Source organism: Melozone crissalis, unplaced genomic scaffold (assembly GCF_028551555.1).
Source record: "Melozone crissalis strain CALT ecotype California unplaced genomic scaffold, PUWL_Pcris_2 ptg000033l_1, whole genome shotgun sequence".
NCBI classification, from domain to species: domain Eukaryota; kingdom Metazoa; phylum Chordata; class Aves; order Passeriformes; family Passerellidae; genus Melozone; species Melozone crissalis.
This window is the reverse complement of record NW_026535811.1, coordinates 18329776-18350625: the sequence shown is the minus strand read 5'-3', so window position 1 is coordinate 18350625 and position 20850 is coordinate 18329776. Positions and strand designations below refer to the sequence as shown.

Here is a 20850-nt window from a genome sequence, read left to right as displayed (position 1 = left end):
TTTTCATTTAAAGGACTGAAACACATTTATAAAATCAGTGCTGACAGCAAGACTTATATTAACAAGCAAAAATCATGAGATTATTTGCACATTACAGCATATTTTCTTTGAAGTAGGAAATGAACATCCACACAGCAAGTTAACATGTGGTAAAATGCATACATATGAATATTTCTATGGTTCCATATGGAAAGCTGATAAACACCAGCCATCCAAAGACTCTTGGGGCTTTAAAAATTTAGTATCTAAATTAAAAATGTACATTAGGCAGATCTCTAGCTGTGACTGGATAGAGAAGTAACAGTTTGACATTTGCTGGCAGTGTATTTTTTAAGGTAAAGTAGGTAAGTCTTGTGGCGATGAAGCATGACAGACTATCCTCTTGAAATCAGTTGGAACAGAGAGAGAAGCATCTGTGGCAACTGTTTTCAAAAATAGCCTGAGAATTTGCACTCACAACTCCAGACACAGCCGCACGTTCGCAACAGACAATTTAAGGCCTTTACATGTACAATGCCTTTATCTGAAGTATTTCTATAGAAATAAGGTCCTTTAAACCTGAGGATTTAAGTGAAGTTGTTTTCAGAAAAAAAAAAAAACAAACAAAAAAAAACTTGGAAGAAAATAAATCCCATTTTGTTTATTGTCTCTCTTTGTTTATTGTATCCACAGAGAAGAATAGACAGCAACTGAAATTACACAAATTATAATAAATTGAGGAAGTGTTTTCTCTGTGTGCTAGGTCTGGCTGGTGTGGGGTCAAGGCTGTGTTTTAGGCTGGTGACCAAAGCAGCGCTGGTATCACAGAGCTGTGGCCGGTGACAGGCTGGCGCTGCTGACCCAGACTGACCAAGGTGGTTTCTATTCCCTGGGATGGATGCTCAGCAGTGAAATTAGGGTGGGAGTTTACTGAAAAATTGCTCAGAGACTGGCTGGACATCAGTCTGCTGGCAGTAAGTGATTGCTTTGTTTTTTGTTGTTGATGGTGTTGTGGGGTTTTTTCTTATTTGTTATACAGAGTTTATCTCAGTCCATGAATTTTCTCTTTGCTTCCTGATTCCCTGGCCCATCCCACTGGCAGGGGGAAGTGAGCAAGGCGCTGTGTGGTGTTCAGCTGCCCAGCAGGGGTAACCCACCCCACACTGACTGCCCAGCTCAGAATGGCATTCAGTCATCACATCGTGCCTTTATTTAATCACCGACACATTTTGCTACTTTAAGGATCTGCTCAGGACTGTTTCTTTGCAGACATCCCTCCTCCTAGGACCTGATGTTGTCTTATTTCTCTCTTCCTTCTATAATCATGCTTTCCTCGGTTTTCATTCTCAGAGAAGTTTGGGTATTCTTGTCTTTTTAAAATGTGCAAAGGAGCCATGTAGGGATCAGGGGACACTTCCAGATGTGCAGTTAAACCAAACTCTTGGCAGTGACGAGCAGGCTTAACCCCTGAGTGGTAGGGATGAGACCAGAGACCATGGGGCACAAACTGACCCAGAGGCTCCCTCCAAATGTCAAGAAATGCCTTTTCTCTGTGAGGGGAACTGAGCAATGCCACAAGTTGCTTGTGGAGGATGTGGAGTCTCTATCCTTGGCGATACTAAAAAGCATTTGGACATGGTTCTGGGTACTGGCCTGTGCAGTGTATTTGCATGAGATGACCTCCAGAGGTCCCTTCCAGCTGCAAACATTGAGGTTTTTCACAACATAATCTATCCTGGCACACTTTTATTACTGCTATGTTAATTAAGGAGGGGTGTGCAGCAAAGTACTTGTTCAAACAAACTCATTCCCATGCAATTACATGCTGTGTGGATTTTGTGACAGAATTTGAACATGCAGATTTGTTACAAGAGTTTCAGAGGGTATTGAAAACCTAAGTGTAAAGAAAGTTTCTTTACTGATGATAGCATCCTCACATTTGGAACAAATATTTTTTTCCGAGGTAGAGCAAGAGCAGGTAGGTAATTAGTGTTCTCAATATCTGTATTCCTTTAGAAATTACTTTCTTCCAGCACTTTCAGTTCCTGGCTGAATTAATCTACAAAAATGATTTCATCTTTCATGCAAGTAATGATGCCAGGTATATGTGTGCATACATAAATATTTGGAGTGGGCTTTCTTGACTCAGACTGCAGTACAAGATTACCTTGTCATCAGGCTAGTACTCTGGTTTTTGTTCTAGGCTCCCCCTCTCCACACACAAATAAAGTGATCTCCAATGTCACAATCCCTAAAATTTGTCTTAAAATTAATATATTTTATAAAATTGACAAACAAGAGTATTAGGAATAGGCTATTTTTTTTTTTTTTTTTGCAAAGTAGAAAAAAATGAGGATCAGACAGGCAAGGTGCACAGATGCAGTTTCAGATCAAGAGGGGCTCTGTGCAGAGGGGTAGTGCCATTCAGCTAAATCCATGCAAGTCATTATGTGTAACCTCTTGTACTGGTAAACTGACAGAAAACTCGTGCACCAAATTACAAGAGTTAATTCAGTCAGTCCAAAGTGAATATATAATTTATTAATTGGTGTAACGTTATGAACTGCAGCTGCCCACATCATTGCTGAGCCTCAGTTCTCCAAAGAACAAACATTTCACTGCTGAGAGGATTCAGACTCAGCTTCCACATTTCACATTCCTTAGAGCTTAAGTCCTTTGGGATGTCTGTGTACATGCACTCTTAAATGATCTTGTGAGGCCTACCATAACACAAACTGTGAATGTGGAAACAAACATTGACTCCTAAAAGTGTGGCATTCACATTCTCTGAAAAAATTCCTTCGCCCAGGATTTTTCTCCTGGGAAGATGAGACACCTCTGAGAAAAGGAAAACAATTCTTATCTCATTTGCTTCTCCTGTGTTGTGCTCATGTGGAATGTGTTTGGGGATTGTTTACCCACAGGTGATTGTTTCATTGGATTCTGGTGTGAGTTGTTTTGACATATTGGCTAATCAGGGCCCAGCTGTGTCGAGACTCTGGAAAGAGTCACGAGTTTTCATTATTATCTTTTTAGCATTGGGTAAGTATCCATTCTGTATTCTTTAGTATAGTAAAGTATTCTTTAATATAATATAGTACCATAAAGTAATAAATTAGCCTTCTGAGAACATAGAGTCAGATTTATCATCCCTGCCTTTGTTGGGGCATTCCCTGCAAATACAATATAAAAGTCTTTCAGGAAGCTGCATATGTTTGCTTACGACCATTTTGGAAGGGATTTCTACCCTGTCCCTCTGCACAGCTAAAAAACTCAGAAACTCAGGGAAGCCAAGATGAGAAAAGGGTATCAGTGGACAGCTTCTTTTTTACCCCAGTAAAAGTGATGGTGAAATCAGTGTGACACAGGACTGCAAAAAAGAAAAATGTTCTCAGAGCTGTAATAAACACTTTATGTGAGAACTTGTTAAAGAAGAAATGTAAGAACTCCCAGGAATAACCTGTCTTTTATTAGTTCTGTCTATTTGCAAATTCAAAGTTGCTCAGATTTGTTACACTGTTTGTAATGACTGTTTCGGATAGATTGTTCCTTATCAAAGACTGACCTTTAGAGAAGAAGAAAAGAAATCAGGAAAAGTAAACCAAGTGCCATAAAACTTTCATTGCAGTTTCTACACAGACGTTTTGTTTTTATGAAGTCGTCCCAGGAGAATCAAGCATGAACATTGTTGTGGGTTATGGATATCACTATAACTAGAACAGTAGTGTGAAACAATTTCCCTAAACACTTTTGTGCCTCTTAACATGGAGGGCATTACTCCCTTCCCTTAAAACAAACAATGATAACCAAACATAGAAGCAACAAAACTCAAAATACAACAGAAGTCTGAACATTGTTACCTTTAAGTACTAAATGTTAAAACATTGAAAGTTCTGTACTACTGATGTTTTTCAGAAATCAAGCAACAGTTGTTTAGCCTTGAAAAATGAGAGTTGATATGATGCTGATAACACAAGTGACTGACAAAGCCAATGTTGTTTTTGTTTTCCAGTGTTGTCCGCACATTTTCGGGTCTGCGAGCCATACACGGACTACAAAGGTCGCTACCACTTTGGTTTTCACTGCCCCCGTCTTTCTGACAATAAATCTTACATCTTTTGCTGTCACCATAACAACACAGTGTTTAAATATTGCTGCAATGAGACAGAATTTCAGACTGTTATGCAGATGAACTTAACAGGGAATGCAGATGGATATATGCATAAGTAAGTAAATGAGTTCTAAAGTACTCCTCACCAAACTGTTCCTGGTCTAATAACAGAGTCTGAGGTGCACTTAATGATGGAAGCAATTAGAATAATTGCATATACAGAAAACCATTACTAAAAGGTTTTTTGTTGTTGCAGAGCTCCTAAAAGAAAGAATATTTCAACTTTGCTTTCTTCGCTTTGACATGGGCTATAAACATTGCAAGGAGAGTAAAAGTTCCATATAAATGTGACAAATAAAAAGTTACATATGTAAGTTAGAAAAGTCTTTGCCCTGACCCTAATTTGATCCAAACTATGTTTAAATGTGCATCGGTAAAAATAAACCCCAAAGCTGTTCATAGGTGAGAGAGGAAGTGAGCTGACATTTTCCATATCAACCCAAATGCCCTTTTTGGAATCCCTGATGTTTTTGAATCTTAATCTCTTGTAACAAATCACTAGCCTTGGGGAACAGAATGTATTTGCTTTTATACCAACATCGTGTGGTCTCCTTGCCTGTTACCTGGGATACTTCCATGTTCTGCTGAGGGCTGTCCCCCAGAATGAATATCAGTAAGTTTTTTATTTATAAAGAAATAGGAAGTAGCAAATAGATCTTTGTTACTGAATATCTATTTACAGGAACAAAATCTTCCCTTGTGGTCAGTTTGCTATTTGGTATTGACATTCTGGCCACACTGATCGGCTGTGATTTCCCTTGGTGTAATCCCCAAGACTGAATTCTGATCAATCTGCTTTCTCTGCCATTTTATTCTGGTATCCAGCCTCTGCAGGACAAGGAAGGAGCAGATTAAAGACAGGTGGAATCCCAGTGTATGGACTGTTGTTCACAAGAGGATTTTGGTGTTTTCTGTGGTGCCAGTCAATTGGTCTGTTGTATTCACCCCAATGGGAGCAGGTGCAGGGCTGTTAGGAGATGTGGTGCTGGAATACAGATGCTGGCTGGTCTAATTCATTGTGTGCAGCTGTGCTCAGCTTGAGGAGTCAGCAAAGCATTCCCTTCCTTAACACCCACTCCTCACACAGAGCTGCCCAGAGAAATTTCAGTCTTGCACAGACATAAAGTTGCATTCTCTAAATTTACCGGTTGTTAATGTGTCAATCACCTGCAAAGACAGACAAAAATAGACTCTACCCGTATAAGATATCTTTAAATCAATGCGGATCTATACTGTTGTGTTACTTTATGTGCAGTTACATCCTTCAGGTGAAATTTTCTCGCCTTGGCTTTGTAGTGCATCTGAGATCATGAGAACAGATCACACAGAACGCTGGGAAGACACTGTAGTACCAAGCCTGTTAAAGACCATCCACTTTCTCCACCTTTTGTGCAGCCCAGACAATCCAGCAGCTTTGGCCTGGAGCTCCCCAAATCTGGCAACATAAATAGTTCCAGGCCACCATGTGGAGTTTATAGCCCCAGTGCTCCTACACATACTAAAAAACCAGCACACACACATGTGTGTGCTCTACACGTGCTAAAAAACCAGGGTGTGCTGACCCTCTGTGTGCTGGGGTGGCCCTGCTCCCTCAGCAGCCCTGGATGTCAGAGAGGTCCTCACCAGACTCTCAGAACAGAAGGGCTCTGCAGGCAGTCACAGACAGGGCTAGAATCTGCTGCACACTTAGAGTGGTAAAATGAGCCTCAAGAATGGGCTCACGAGGCTGTTGCCCCCATGCTTTTCCAGGTCTTTGTCCTGCACACAGCAACTTTGTTTTATTTCTTGCTGTGTTGTTCTGTAAACCCTGCATCAGCACTGCTGACCACCCTGTCTCACAGAGGTCGGGATGTTACCATCAAAGGCAGTTCTGACAAGCACTACGCCAATGCTTCAGGCTTTTCCCAGTGTCTCAGCAGCTCCTCTGTGTAGTCATGACCAGAGCTTACTCAGGGAAGGCTCTTCTGCCCTTTCTTTCACCAGCAAACTGGAATGTAGAGGGCAACCAGCCTTTCCAAGGCAGAGGAACAGGTCCAGGCTGATTGCAAAAGATGCCCTGGGACACAGAGCATTTCTCTGCCTCCAGCATTGTTTGCCTGCTCACATCTGCACATGTGCACACATTCCCGAAAAAATAAATCCAGGGGTCTTCACATCACAGGGCTGTTGTGTATGCAAGCAGTTTGGAAAAAAAATTAGTTTGGTATTCTGTGAACTACAGCATTTATTTTGATAAAAATATTTAGAGCAAAAGTATTATATTAGTTTTCATGTAGAACTATTTTTTAAAAGTCAACTTGTTCAATTGTGGTGCAGAAAGAGGTACCCGTGTAGTTTTTGTTGGTAAGATTTGTGGTTGAGAACCACCTGCAGACTATTTACCATCCAGTCCAGGACTTCCTAAGAGCATCAGCTGTGTGAGAACTTTTGCAAAGGTATGTGACATCCTACTGGATACAGTAAAAAGCCTCTGGAGCTGTAGTGTAGATAAGTGCAGGAATGGAACTGGTGTTGCCTTGTTCCTCAAACATCACTTCTGATAAATCTCTCAGGAGCAGCAAAATGAAGAAATGCTACTTCCTATGTAAAACTCCATCCATGGGGTAAGACAGAAGGAGAGATCTCCTCACCCTGAGCTCAGTGATTTTGGTAGAAAACTCCCTGGTATTTTTAGAAGGAGCAGAAAGAAGAAAACCATATGTGCCTACATTAAAAACATTGCAAATAGCTTCTTAAGTAATACTCTGATTTTATCTATCGTACACAATAATTTGGATTCTAATGCTTCCAGGCTTCAGTTTACAGTGACAAAGTCAGCTCTTTGTTTAGATCTAATTTCACACACCACTGAAAAAAAATCTAATGAAACCTATTGTACTGTGGCAAGGGAGAATAATTTAAGATATGGGAAAAGCAATGAACTTTAAAAAAATGGATTATAGTTTTCAGGGAAGAGTGATTCAACAATATTGCTTGGTTTATTTCAATATTATTATTTGGTTTATTTTTCCCCTTAGCCATTCTTGTGATCACCAAAACAAATTTCTTGTTTTATAATACAGTTGAGGGAAAAAGTTAATGAAGTGACTTGAGACTTCTTTGATATGGCACAGCTCAAAAGGCACATTTGTCTTCACCAGTCCCACAATGCAACTATAGTCACATTTATTTACATTTTTCCATTACTCTAACACGATATTTATATGTTTTTTATAAAAGGAAAATATGGGAGTATTGATCTTTGTAATCATGCAAATTAATCAGTCTATAATATTTTTGAATGTGAATAACTCATTTAGTATTAAATATAGAAATAAAAATTATGTGTAACAGACAGGAAAAGCTCTTTAATCCAAACTATTTTCCCTTAAAACCATCTAAGAAATTGTTTAGCTATTCTTAAAAATAGTATTCACTTGAACCTAGTTTGTCTAGTTTTCATAGTCAGGTTTTTTGTTGCGCATATTCTGGTAGATTATCAGTAGTACCACTATGATAGGGGTCCTTAATCTGCTACTGCAGCGATGGTCTGGCAGTCTGTAGTGTATCCATGGTTTTGCTTATCTCTTAGTTTGGTTTGTCAGCGTGGAACGGCTTTTGCACACCTCATTCCAACACTGGCACCCAAAGCAGTGTGAGAACAGAACAGCACCATCTTTCTCCAGATACTGAGTGTCCCCTGCAGAAATGGTATTTGCTTAAATAGTACTCAGAGAGTCATCTTTACACGAAAGAAAAAAAAAATCATCAATCCCACTACCAGCTGTTGCAAAAATATGTAATTTGGCAGGGAAGACCTTTCATGTACGGCAGGAATAGATTCCTCAGGAAAACCCAGGATTGGACAAAGGCCTGGAGATAATTATAAAAGAAAAATGGGGGAGAAATCTCATTTAAAGTGTAGATGCAAAAACTGCACTGGCTTCCTCAGCACCAGAGCTGTAACCTTGCATTTCCTAGGGGCAGCCCTTATTGTTACTAATCCAAGTAAATGCCCCTTTTAAGTGGAACAGGAGGGAACTATTTCCATGACCATCTGCCCACATTTAAACTCTGCAGGTGTAGAATTCAGCCTGCAATTGTTCAGATTTGTTGGCTTTTTCAAACCTGAATTCCCAAATGAGTTATTTTTTGTTCCTGTTCTGCACATAAAACTCAAGAAAATCTACTAAAAAGATATAGGCTGGTCATAACCAGCTTGTTATCTGTCTCAAAAAGTGAATGAATGAGATGGATTTGATACATCCTGTAATGGAACAAACTCTATAATTTCAATCTCAGCACATTTAGAATCTGTTCACACTTCAGTTTTAGTAAAAATGAAAAGAAAGACTAGGAAAACCAGACTGCCAGAATAAACTGACAATTAAATCATTCAGGTCAGTGAAATGAGAGCAAGTCCTAGAAGTTTGTGGATTCTGAGTTCTCTTCTGTGTTTCTGGCCTTACTCTTAATCCATGTAAATAAGATTGTTTATTTTCTAATGAGGACATCTTGATTTGCAGGTCAGTTTTAATTTTTTTTAGTAGCCATCAGAAAAACTGCCATTTTCTTCCACCTTAATAGTTGGAGAAACAGAAGGTATCAGTGTATGGAATATCCTTCTGCATACTAAACATACTACTTACTATTTTTACTTGTGATTTTTCACAAGGCTCTTTTGATAGTGCTGTTGTCCCATTGTCTGTTAATTAATGTAAAGCAGCAGCCTTTCATTTTTTGTACTTGTGAGAAACAGATGTTTTTTAGGAGGAGCAGATGAATAGCTTACATATTGGCATGATTATTAAAGTACTGCTTTAAATTGAAACACTCAAAATAGCTGTAATTTTCACTAGTCAAAATTTTGGTGGATAAAATTAAATACCCAAAATACAAAAAAAAAATTCTTTTGAGTTAACTAGAAGCAATGTTTTTGCTTCTCACATTGTTGCCAAAACAAATATGCTTTTTTAAGTGTGGGTCAAATGCAGCTCACCTGTATGCAAAATGGGTCCTATTGGAAGTGATGATGAACAAGAATGGGATTTATCCAAGTGCCTTTCTTCCTGACTTTTCCAGCTTTTGCTTGCATTTTATTATTGTTAACAGAAAATAGAAGAATTTACCCCCAGTAGGACGAAATCTACTGAAAGTCAAGAACAGCACTGCTGAGAAGCCTGGATTAACCAGGTCCTGTTTTACTTTTAAGGGCCTGAACTGCAGATTTTAGTGCATTACTAAGATCTACCCTCTGTTGTGTGAAGTTAGGCTTGCATGTGTAAGTTTAGCAGAGGTAAAGACTCTGGAGTTAAGGGTTTTCAGAACATTAAACTTTGCCTACTTCTAATCCTTCTGGAAATGTTCTGATTTCTTTCTATTTTTTAAATTTTAATTCTAGGTTTGTAGTCCTAAAGTTATACGGGAAGTGAACCATTAACAGCTTGGACCTTCCTCCTGTTACTTAGTTATTTAAAATGAAACTTCATTTAATCTAAAGGCATTATAGCTGTGTAGTGGAAAAATCATTCCCTGAAAGGAAGAATCACTCTCTTGAAGTGCTGACAGACAGTAAAATTCTGATTTCTTGTTTCAAATCCTGATTTTTTTAAAGTATAAAATGGAAGAGTCATACAATAGTTTAAATAGAAATGAAAGTTCAAAGCAGAAACTTGAAATATTTTGATCAGGAAAGGCTGGAGGACATATTTTTAAAATACCAAATACCCTTCTGCTTTGCATGTCTTCTCATCCTTTTTTTTCTTCTTGAAGCTCTTCCATTTTGATCAATGTCCTAAAAATATATGATTTCCTCCAAGTTTTCCTGGCTGGCTGTGAAAGGAGAGCACAGTTGAGTGTGTGTTCAGCTTTGAGTTCAGCCTGATGCAGATGTGGCTTACTCACCTATGACCTGGATATAATTTTTCTGAGGCTGCCTTCCTAATGACATTTTTTACTAACATCCCTTCAGCTTCCTCTTGGTTTTATAGTCTCCAGTACATGTACTTCCACATTAGCTCATGGGTCTAGATCAGCCTTTCTTTTGCTTTCTACTTAACAATCTCATTTTTATACATTTCTTTCTATCTCAGTTCTGATCTCATTCTCCCCACTCACACAGTTTCCAATCCAAACTGCATTTACACCTGACAGTCATTTTTCTTTTAATAATACTTCATCTCCAGCAGGGCATTAGCACTTCTTCCCCTTTTTGATCTCCATGTTTTTGACCCCTTACAATTTTTCCTCCTGTTTTTCCCCCCTTTCTTTTAATACCGTTAGTCATCTGTCACAGATTTACAGCTCTCTGCACCATATAATTGCCATGGCCTTTATCTATATATACACATTATAAACACACCAACATATACATCTTAGTGTTGTACATATTTTCCTTCCTGTGAAGTGCATTGTCTAACATAATTTTGTCAATGTTCTTCCTTCCTAAAATTTATTGCCAGCCATATTAAGAGGTCTCTTTAGCAGCCACTCTGGAAAGCCTATGGACAGATGAGAAGGACAAAAACTTTTTTAAGACAGGTGGATTTAGTTTCTAAAAACCATGCTTATAGCAGCATTCATATTGAAAAAAATAGCTTAATTTTAAAGACACATGCTTTGGAACAATATTTTGTTTCAGACGTCAATAAATAATTAATGAAACAAACAACCTTGATGAACTAACGCAGTGCCCACTACTGAGAGATAGTTGTTGTCCCTTTTCTTCCTTTTACAGCAACTACAGTGCACTGTTGGGAGTGTGGATCTATGGCTTTTTTGTGGTGATCTTACTGATACTGGACCTTTTATATTACTCTTCAATGAACTATGATATTTGCAAATTTTACCTGGCCCGCTGGGGAATCAATGGAAAGTGGATGACATCGGGCCAGAGTCGATGGATTAACCCTGCTCAGGACCCAAGACAGACACAGCCTCAGCCAGAGACACAGCCTCAAACTCAGCCCCAGCCTCGAACATCACAGACAGTACACACCTTAAAAGGAGATGCTTTAAGCCCACCCCTGGTGTCTTTTCAGAGTACATCTGCCTGGTAAGTAAGCAAAGCCATACTGAGATATATTCTTTTGCTGTTTTGAAATGTGAACAGTCCCCTGTGTTTGGAAGCACCTGTGAATTCAGGCTGAACAGCACGACTTCTAGCACATAATTATTTACATCATGACCTGTCTTACTGAATTACTGCTTAGGAGTAATGTCTTACTCTGAAATATATTAAGTCATCTTTTAATCCTTTTCTTGGAGAAACAGGTGCTGCCATCTTTCTGTGCTGAACAGTTTTACTACTATGTCATGCAAACTAACTACAAATCTGCATCAACTATAAAAGTAGTTCTGGTCTCAAAGACTAATTGCTATGTGTATCTGTTGCTCTGGTTTTAAGAGACTTTATTTATAGTGACGTTGGGATAGCTTCCACGTGAGATGTCACAAATCCTCTCTATTTGTGGCATGAGACACAGAAACAACATTAAAACCAGGTTAGTTTTTTATATGCACAGCCAAAAAAGCTTTGCTTGATCTCATTTGACAGAGTGACACAAGTAGGCTATTGTAAGGTTAAATGCTATGAAACCAAGACAAAACCTCCAACAAAACCCCTCAGACCAAAAGGGAGGCAGATCTAAGGGAGCAAGCAGAACTTGCAGTATAAATAGAAAAAATTAAACACAGCCACGGGACAAAATGACGTTGAATTATTTTGGGCTCGTTTTGCAAGGAAGATGAAAGCAAAGGGAGAGAGCTGAGTAAAACATTTCTCTGAAAAAGGTGTCAAGAAAGGCAGGGACTTTTCTTCTTACCAAGAAGGCATTAGTACTTGGAAGGATGCAGAGTGAGTACCGAGTCACCACTGTGTTTTAGAAGAGTTCCAGAAGGCTGAGTGTTGAGTTTTGGCAAAATTAGGTGATCTAAGAACGTGTAGGGTGAAAAAGATGACAGCAGTTCCTGGAGCTGTGGAGCACATGAAGCCTCAGCACTGATGTCAGTCTGAAACCTTTGGATATCGCTGGGTTGCAGATGGGATGGTAACAGTAATGTTCCTTTGATTTCATCATTTGCCCTTTAAGTGTAAATAGAGAGCAAATAGAGCTAAAGATTTGTTGCAATAGGGAAAGAAGTGATGGTTAATTCAGAGATAGAGGAGGTTGCTTGCCACTGGAGCCAGTCCTGGATGTATCCAGTGCAGATCAGGCTGAAGGGCCATTCCAGCAGCGCTTGCTCAAACAGAAGAGGCTGAGGCTGCTACTTAAGAGAGAGAATTCCTTGTGCTTTGTTGTGAGCATTCTCCTTTTCACTTCCTCTTTTCTTTTTCCTTGCTCTAATTCTTCCAGCTTTTTTGCACATTGATTTTTCCAGTCTCCAGTTAAAATTGCCACATAATTTAAGAACTACTTTTGTAGTACAGTAATGGTATCCTGGCTTAATATGTGTGTACATGGACAAAAATGAATTAATCTGCTAATTTATGTACTATTAGTTTGCTCTAACATTATAAGTTGAAACTATTCAATATTCTTGAAGGCTTGATTCCTGGTCACCTCTCATGACTGACTCCTGTTCTGTTTCTTTGCTTTTCCCAAAGCGTTAAGCAGGCCATGTATGTTAGGATCAGGTGAGCACATCCCATATGCTCCTTGTCCTGTGTTGGCAGGAGATGAGCATTGATAAGCCCCTCCAGTAACACTCGCTTCTTCCCCAGTGAGCTGTTTGTGCTCCCCTCGGCTTCCACAAAGTTGTTCTTTCCCCTAGTCCTTTCCTTGCTCAGTGGAAGAAATAAGTAGATGCTTCCTTATCAAAACCCTATTTATCCTCTGTATTTTAGCATGTAAAACACTACACTAGCTTCTATATTTTCATTCTTGTAACCTGCAGCTTTTGGAACTTAGAGCCTCTGAACCAAGAGCACAGATGATTCAGTGTGAGTTGGATACAGAAAAAATAGCCTGGTGATCACAGGCAAGATGTTTAGCATGCAAAGGAGGATTTTGAGTAAACAGCTCCCTCAGAAAAAGACAGATTTGTGTACTATAGCAATTGCTAAAACAGTGGGGAGTGGGTTGCCTGGCTATTTATTTCTCTTTTAGATAATCTGCAGGTTATATAGATGAAAATATGATAATTTTGACCTACAGAAATTAGGCTTAGTTTCAGAGTCTGATTTTCTGCTGCAGTCTATATTTGATGAATGACCTCAGTACTGTCTTCTCAAAATGTAACCATACTATCTGTGAAGAAGTGAACACTTACTGGATTTGTAATTTCCATCCCCATTTTTAAAATCACTGAGTCTATTAAAAGACCCGTTTTACATTTTCTACCTGAATTTCCATTATTCTAGATTATGACACCTGCTTTGGTAACCCACCAGGTTTCCAGTCTAAAAAAATCAACTTTTCAGTTTATGTTGCCATTTTAATGTGTCCTAAACTTATCCCAGCTTTTCTGTCTGCAGGGAAAACAAGTGTTTTTCTTTAGCACTTCACAAACACCCTGTATATGTATGTGTGTGTATATATATGTGTGTGTGTGTGTGTGTGATATCCTACCATAAGAATGGTTCCTGTGTACAGATGAGCATTTTAAAAATGCAGAATAGATCAGAATAGATCTTTGAATCCTGACAGGTATGGATATACCCCCAGGCATAAAAAACTTAAATACAGTTTAAAACATTTTCCAAACAAGTTTTCAAGTTTTTGTGATGACAGATGTTGTTCAAGTTGTTAACTTCCTGTACTACATTCATCTGAGCAAAGCTAAAAATCTGCCCATCCTAGAAGACACTACATGATGACATGCAAATCCCAGTACTGCAGAGAACTGACAGTGTAAGGAACTGTCCCAAGAAGGATGTCAGGATTAACCTATAGCTTGTAAAGTAGTTTTTGGATCTTCCTGGATCAAAAAAATTATGTAATTGGTTTTTATTTCAGCATTTCTTTCCTTGCCCTAGTTTAAGTGCTATGAATTGGCAATGAATTGGGTATGTCAGAGGGAAAAATCAAGCAAGTTATAATATAGAGTGGGTAGAACCCATCCCTATGATGTTTAAACATTTGTCACAGTGGATCACTTCATTGTTTACTTGAGACAAAGAGAACCATGTATAGCCATAATATTATTATAAGTAAAGAGGTCTGGAATCCATTAGGCAAGCTTCTGGCTGCTCTTGCAGTGTCGTGCCAGGATAGGAAGGAAAATCATTAATCTCAAGAGCATCCAACCCCATTCAGACTAAATGGATGAAGCATCCTGTAGTGTGTGGATTTTTCAGCCCAACTAATGCTGATTTCTTCTTTAGTATGAAAACCACCTGAGGGCTGCCCAAGGCCTGTGTGGGCGAAGGTCCTGGTGGATGCACCTTGTGCAGCCCCAGCCCGGCACGGCCCGCAGGGACTGAGCTCACACAGCTCACAGAGCTGAGCCTTCTCTCGTGGTGATCCTGCAGAGCATCAGCCACACCCTCCACGCTCCCTGGCCCGAGGCAGAACCTGCAGTCTGCTTACCTGAGCAAGCTTTTACACCTGGAAATGGAACTGCAACAAGCAGCAGGCAAATTATTTCTACTGCTCAACAAAGTAAAAGCCAGGGAGGCGATAAAATGGAATATTGCCAGTTGGGGAATCGAAATCCTGACTGCTGAAACAACTTGTTCTCGCAACTGTGGGAATATTGTTAATTAATAATAATTAAAACAGACTAAAGAGGAAGATCACATTAAGAAGCGTGGGCCAGGGCAGCCTGGCAGAATTCGTCCAGGTCCTCTGTGGCTGTGTTTTGTTCTGGATGTGAGAGGAAGACCTGATCCCTCAGCCTTGCACTGCTGATGTTAAACTCCTCCTCACCTCCAGCAAGGATGCAAATCACAGGGAATAAATACTGTCCTGAAGACCAACTTTTGCTTCTGTGTTCTTTGCCTTTCTGCACAACAGCAGGCAGAGGCACTGCCTGTGATCACACACGTGCTCTGTGACTCTCAGTTTCAGAAACCTGCTGCTTGGCTAGAATCAGGAAAGAAGCAGCCCAGCAGGGTTAGCCCCTGTATTTCCTTCACACAGCTGGAATGGATTAGGCAAAGGCAAGTCTCTTTTACTTTCCCTTATTAAATGTTGGAATCTACTTTTGCTGTGAATTCCTCTGGGGCACTTTGTCTTTCGGACAACAAATAGAATAGTTTCTAGCCCGCTGCTATTCACCTGCTACCTGACACCTCTTCAGATGACTACCAAAGCACCAGAGAGAATAAAGCCTATAAAAATACTGGCAGAGTTTGGGAGCCAGCAGGTAACTGAGCATGTCCTCAGCAACTATACAAAACCGCATGAATATTTTGCTGGTGGCTAAAAAGATCTTGTGAAAGAATTTGCTTTGATAGCAGATTTTGAAACAGGATGTAGGCTATCACTGCAGTGCTTCCTTCAGTGACTTGTAGGAGCTGCAATCTTGCCTGTGTGATGAGACATTGGTGCTGCAGTGGGTCACTGTGCACACAGTCCACCAAAATCATGAGCCATTGTGGTGACAGAGGAGCTAGTGCAGAGGCTGCTCTTGATATAATTATTTACAGTGACAAGGGAAAAAAGCTGCCTCCTTCGATTCTAGGTAAATAAGATCTCAGCTTCACATTTGCAGAATTACTTCACTGAATAGCAATAGGATGATGCTGTTTTAAAGATGAAGAATTTTGCATCATAGGACCAAGCATAGTTTTTTATTTAGAGCCCCTACCTGGACTTTTATGTTAGACTAAATTTAGGAAGTCAGAGCATGAGTAATTTGGGTTTTTTTAAAAAGATGAAAAAAAATTTAAAACTTATATTGTGCTTTTTTGAAAGAACTCTCTGGGAATTGACATCACCTAGAAAATCTGTTTGGTTACGAAGATTAGGTAAGTGTGTAAGGCTACATCTACCATTATCTGTGGGCCTCCAATGCCTTTGGAATATATTGGGTTAGAACAACAGATAATGCTGAATGTATTTTCTTCTAAATATTCTTACCTTGCTTGCTGAGAACTGCATAACTGCTAAAATAGAAATTAGCTCTACCTCAGCCCAAACCAGCTCATCAGGGCAGGAATCCAACAGCACAAAGACACAGTGGGCTTGGAACCAAACACCTCAAAATCTGCAGTGCTCCAAGTCTTATTTGCTTGCCTCGATACAAGTTGCAAAAAAATGGGAGATTTTGGTTTTATCATTTCCATTTAAATAATTCAAGTTCCTGAGTGCCTGCTTCCTTTCTTCCTTGTGTTCAGAAATTGACTGTTAGCATGTGAAGTTAAGCCAATGTGCAAGGTTTTTGTCCAGTTCAATCTAAGTCTTTGTGTACTAGATATGCCCAAAATGCATCTTTTGTTGATACATATGTAGTACACATTGTTCATTTCATTTCATTCCATACTCTCCTTTTCCTCTGGCTCTGTAAATTATAGACCCCATACTGATTTCTCTACATTCTTAACTTCAAATTCATGCCATGTGGGCTTATTGATATTCCCTATTACAACTGTTTCTCAGCATTTTCATTGAGTTGGGGCTGTTGCATTTATCAGCTTCAAGAAAATCTTTCTTTTAAAAGGACTGTACAGTTGAAGCTCTTTAACTTTAATATGAAGTGTGAGAAAAGAGTAATTAGTAACTCACTCAAAAGTGAGTGGTTAAAAGGTTATCTGAGTACTATTGCTGAATGAACTCTTCATACTGAGAAATGACATCTAGTAAAATTATTGGAAATCAGAGCTGAAAATCTTCCATATTTAAATTTCATCATCTATTTCTGGATAGAATTTTTTGCAGTGAGATCATTACCTCATCCCCATGATACAGATATGGAATGACACTACTGAAGTAGCAGATAGCAGTATAAAATTTATGTGAAATCAGAACACTCCAATTAAGCCCACAGTTTTACTGCATAATGTCACAACACTGTAGCATCACACAGGAAGGAGTTTGACATCCCAAACTGTATCAACCAATTCCACCTCCTCTGTCACAATAGGAACCAGTAAACTAAACTTTAAAAGACTCTATAAATATTTTGATAGCTACAGAAGTCCTACCCCTGGCATCCTCTTAGGTGCTAGATGCTCAACAGTAATTGAGTAATGTTTTACACATTTTAAATATGCACAAAAAAATAAAATAACATCCTCACTTGGTTCTGAAGTACAACAGAAAAACTTTAGCATGAGCCAAAGATCTTTCCAGGGATAGAAAGAATAAAAGAGGAGATGCTGAGAAGCTGGAGTTAATGATTTAACAGACAGTCCTTACTTTATGCAAAGTGGCAACAGGATTTCTAAGTAGGAGATTTAGTGTAATTAATTGTTCTGAACTGAAAGAAAACACATTTCAAAAATAAAACAGAAAAAAAAATATAGACAGGATATTGCCCATCTTCAGTAGTTTATGCTGCAGAAACGACTTAAAATCCCTCCAGAACAGCTATCTATGTATACACTTGGTGCTTTTAACAGAAGTGAGAAGGAAGAAACAAACAAGGTAAGAGACTGTGAAGTAAGATGCCACTGCTTTCACCTTGGAAAAGGAACTCCCAAAGTATATTTTGAATGTCAAAAAACAAGTAACTCCCTAAACTCAAGGAGTACTGAAGATCCTGTGTTGACCTATTTATTATTTTCAGAGTTATTAATAAGCAAAAAGCTATATATAATAAATAATCCTTCTATGGGGTAGCAAAAGATCTTTTAAGTAAGCTAAAATTTCTGTGTGAAATGATGGTGTATTATGGGATATCAGACATTATTGGAATAATCAGAAACTTATATGATAATGCTGAAGGCGGGACTGTAAATGGTAACAATGTCAGACAATTATTTTCAGTGAGAGCTGAGGTCAGGAATCTACCATATCATTACTTTTATTGTCCCTGTCCCCTGATGAGATTATAATGAAAACAACCACAGTAGTCATTTCATCAGAGAAGTGCTAAAACTTGTCTGTATGACCTTGTTTTTATAATTATGTTTCACTGAACAGTTCAAAAAAAGAACTTAAAAGAACCAGAAGTTAGACACAGATTTTCATTATTAGCAAGGTATCAGACATATCTTGGCTGTTTAAGTCTCTAAAGCGAAATAGATCAAGAAGCACTGAAATCTGTGTCATTATACTCTTCACTGAGACACGAGAGAACACTGATGTCAATCAGCAAACAATTTTCAGGCACTTGAAAGCTTTTGGGAAAGTTACGTGATCAACACTGTCATAAATAAATATGCACAGACACCTACAATTCACTGCAGGAAAAAAAACATACCTCTGAGGAGAGTTTGAAATCCACATAGAAAGTTTCTTGGAAATTTGCAATGCTGAGGAGATAAAACCAACTTAAGACATGAAACAGCAGGAATGCGACATGTCACTGGAAAGCAATTAGAAATGCTGCTAATGTTAGTCCCACCTCAGGTGACAACATGATCCCAGAACAGAACTAGTGAGACACATTGCTTCAAAGAAGTTGGAGATGAGTTTAATCAACACAACAGTATGTAGCCTGCACAAAGCAGCAGCAGAGGAGTAATTGGTTGGAGCTTGGCACCCATCATAATGTACAGGAACGCAAAAAAGGTGTGTAAAAGGTGGTTATGTGTGGAAATAAGCTACCTCTCTTCACTTCCCAATAGGGTTATCTGTTTCCTGGTGTTTCTGTATAGTGGGAGCCTTTACTTAGGCTCCAGAGAATCTTGGAGGTGGAATGACTTGCAAGACAGAGCTATTGACAGTAAATGTTAGAGGCAGAGATGGAAAGGTGTTTGCACAGCAGCTCACAGCAGAAAAATGACTGTGGGACTCAAATCTGGAAGGGAGCAAGCTCCACCCTCAATTTTCCTTCCTGAAGAACTGGTGGTCTGGTACATCAGGGAGGAGTTTATGCACAAAGGAGCTGTCCTAGTTACAGGAATTGTGTGTATTAACGACCTGATCGTATCCCTGAGCTGAGCTCTGCTGAGCACACACCACACAGGCTGCCTCCTGTCTGCTGGAAATCACTGCTGGCTGTCACATGGAAAAGGAACTGCAGTGAGCTTCATCAGGAATTACAGTAAATTAATTAAACAGCCACTAGGTATATTCTGTGTTGATTACTGTTACAGATTTTGGTCACTCACACACAGGATGGATGAATGCAATTTTCAGTTGCATTCACAGTCTTTGGATAGTGGTGAGTCACAGGGAGCTGCTGAAGCCAGCACCTGTTACCTGCTCATCCCCAGCACAGCTTCACCAAAAACGTTCTGAAGAAATTGTGACTGGAATGGAAGGCAGCCAGAGATCAGCCTTTCACTCACCAAAAACCTCCCAAACTTCTCTCATGCTGCTGAAGTTAACAGCAGCCAGAAGAACATCAGCCTGATTTGCATTTTAAGGCATTTTAAAGAAAATTACATGATGGAATGACAGTTGACTCAATTTATTGTTTTAAATATTCACTTGAAACCTCTTACAGCATAACAAAAATAGGCATCCCAATTAAAAAAAGCCCCAAGAGTGTTTGCATGAACAACAAAAATAAGACAAAATTGGGGATGCATTTTTGAGAGTATTGTCGGGTGATGGCTAAACAAGCAAATTTGGAATTCTGGAGTTCATGGAGAGGAGATACCAATTAGAAGTAGGCAACTGTTGTCTCACAAGTAGTGTGAGATTGCTAGAGGGAGACACCACCTTCCCTAGGGCCTGCAGCAGGAAAACTCCTTGTGACAGATGGGAAAGCATTCAGGGAGAGCTGCAGAACTTACTGGACTTCTGGAAAGTTTGTCAGACTATGGAGTTAAAGAAGCTCAAGGCTAAAAGAACATTAAAAGTCAATTCGAGCTTGGTCTGTAAATTCTTCATGGCCCAGAGATTTCAGATAGTAGAGGACTGTACACAGACAGAAAAATATCCAATACCTGGAAGATCTAATTATACAAATCTTTACTGGTGATAAAGAGCAGGATTAAACTTAGTCAATTTAGCTATCTAAAAATCCTGTATCTACTAGTTATCCTCACTAACACATTGAAAGAGGCATTTCCAGGTGGTTATTCATTCCACCTATCTTAAGATGGATGAAACTGCTTGGAAGCCTGGCTTGGTTATTTTTTTTGACATTATCCTGGAAGATGAGTTTACAGAAGTCGTTTATCCAGCCGAAATTTGCCAGTGGGATTTATCTCCTCCAAATGTGCTTTTTTTATAAAGTTGGCAGTTGATCAAGGAAATGTCTTGAAATGCAGCAGAACACCCATTACTTGTGATTTTAAAATTGGCAAGGGAGCTTGTGGAACATAAGCAACAGTGGGAAGAGTGGGAAGCTAGGTCTGCACAGCTGGCCAAACTGAGGACCCTAAGAGAACAAAAATCTTCAAAAACCTGATTTATCTGGGAAACAGGTGAGGCTGCAGTCCTAGAAGATTTACACCAACATCAGTTTTCTTAGAATCATTAGGTTGGAAAAAACTCTTAAGGTCATGGAGTCCAGTCATTCCACTAGCACTGTCAATCCATGTCCCTAAGTGCCACATCCACACAGCTCTGAAATCCCTCCAGGAATGGACACTTCACCACTGCCCTGGGTACCCTCTGCCAGTGCTTGGCAGCTCTTGCAGTGAAGAAATTTCTTCTAATATCCAACCTAAACCTCCCCTGGTGCCACTTGAGGCTGCTTCCTCTTACCCTATTGCTTGT

At 39.3% G+C, this 20850-nt stretch overlaps 1 protein-coding gene across 4 annotated transcripts in view; it reads left to right on the top strand.

Annotated features, from left to right (window-relative positions):
• Positions 1–20850, top strand: part of SHISAL1 (shisa like 1) — a 73635-nt gene that overhangs the window by 37274 nt on the left and 15511 nt on the right. For 3 of the 4 annotated variants that reach the window (XM_054282128.1, XM_054282127.1, XM_054282129.1), the window contains exons 3-5: positions 3992–4205; positions 10866–11183; positions 14454–15224. In XM_054282128.1, the coding sequence (XP_054138103.1) occupies positions 3992–4205; positions 10866–11183; positions 14454–14469 (548 nt within the window). In that variant the 3' untranslated portion in view covers positions 14470–15224. Of the gene's footprint in view, positions 1–3991; positions 4206–10865; positions 11184–14453; positions 15225–20850 lie in introns of those variants that run through there. The other variant, XM_054282130.1, reaches the window with a different exon arrangement.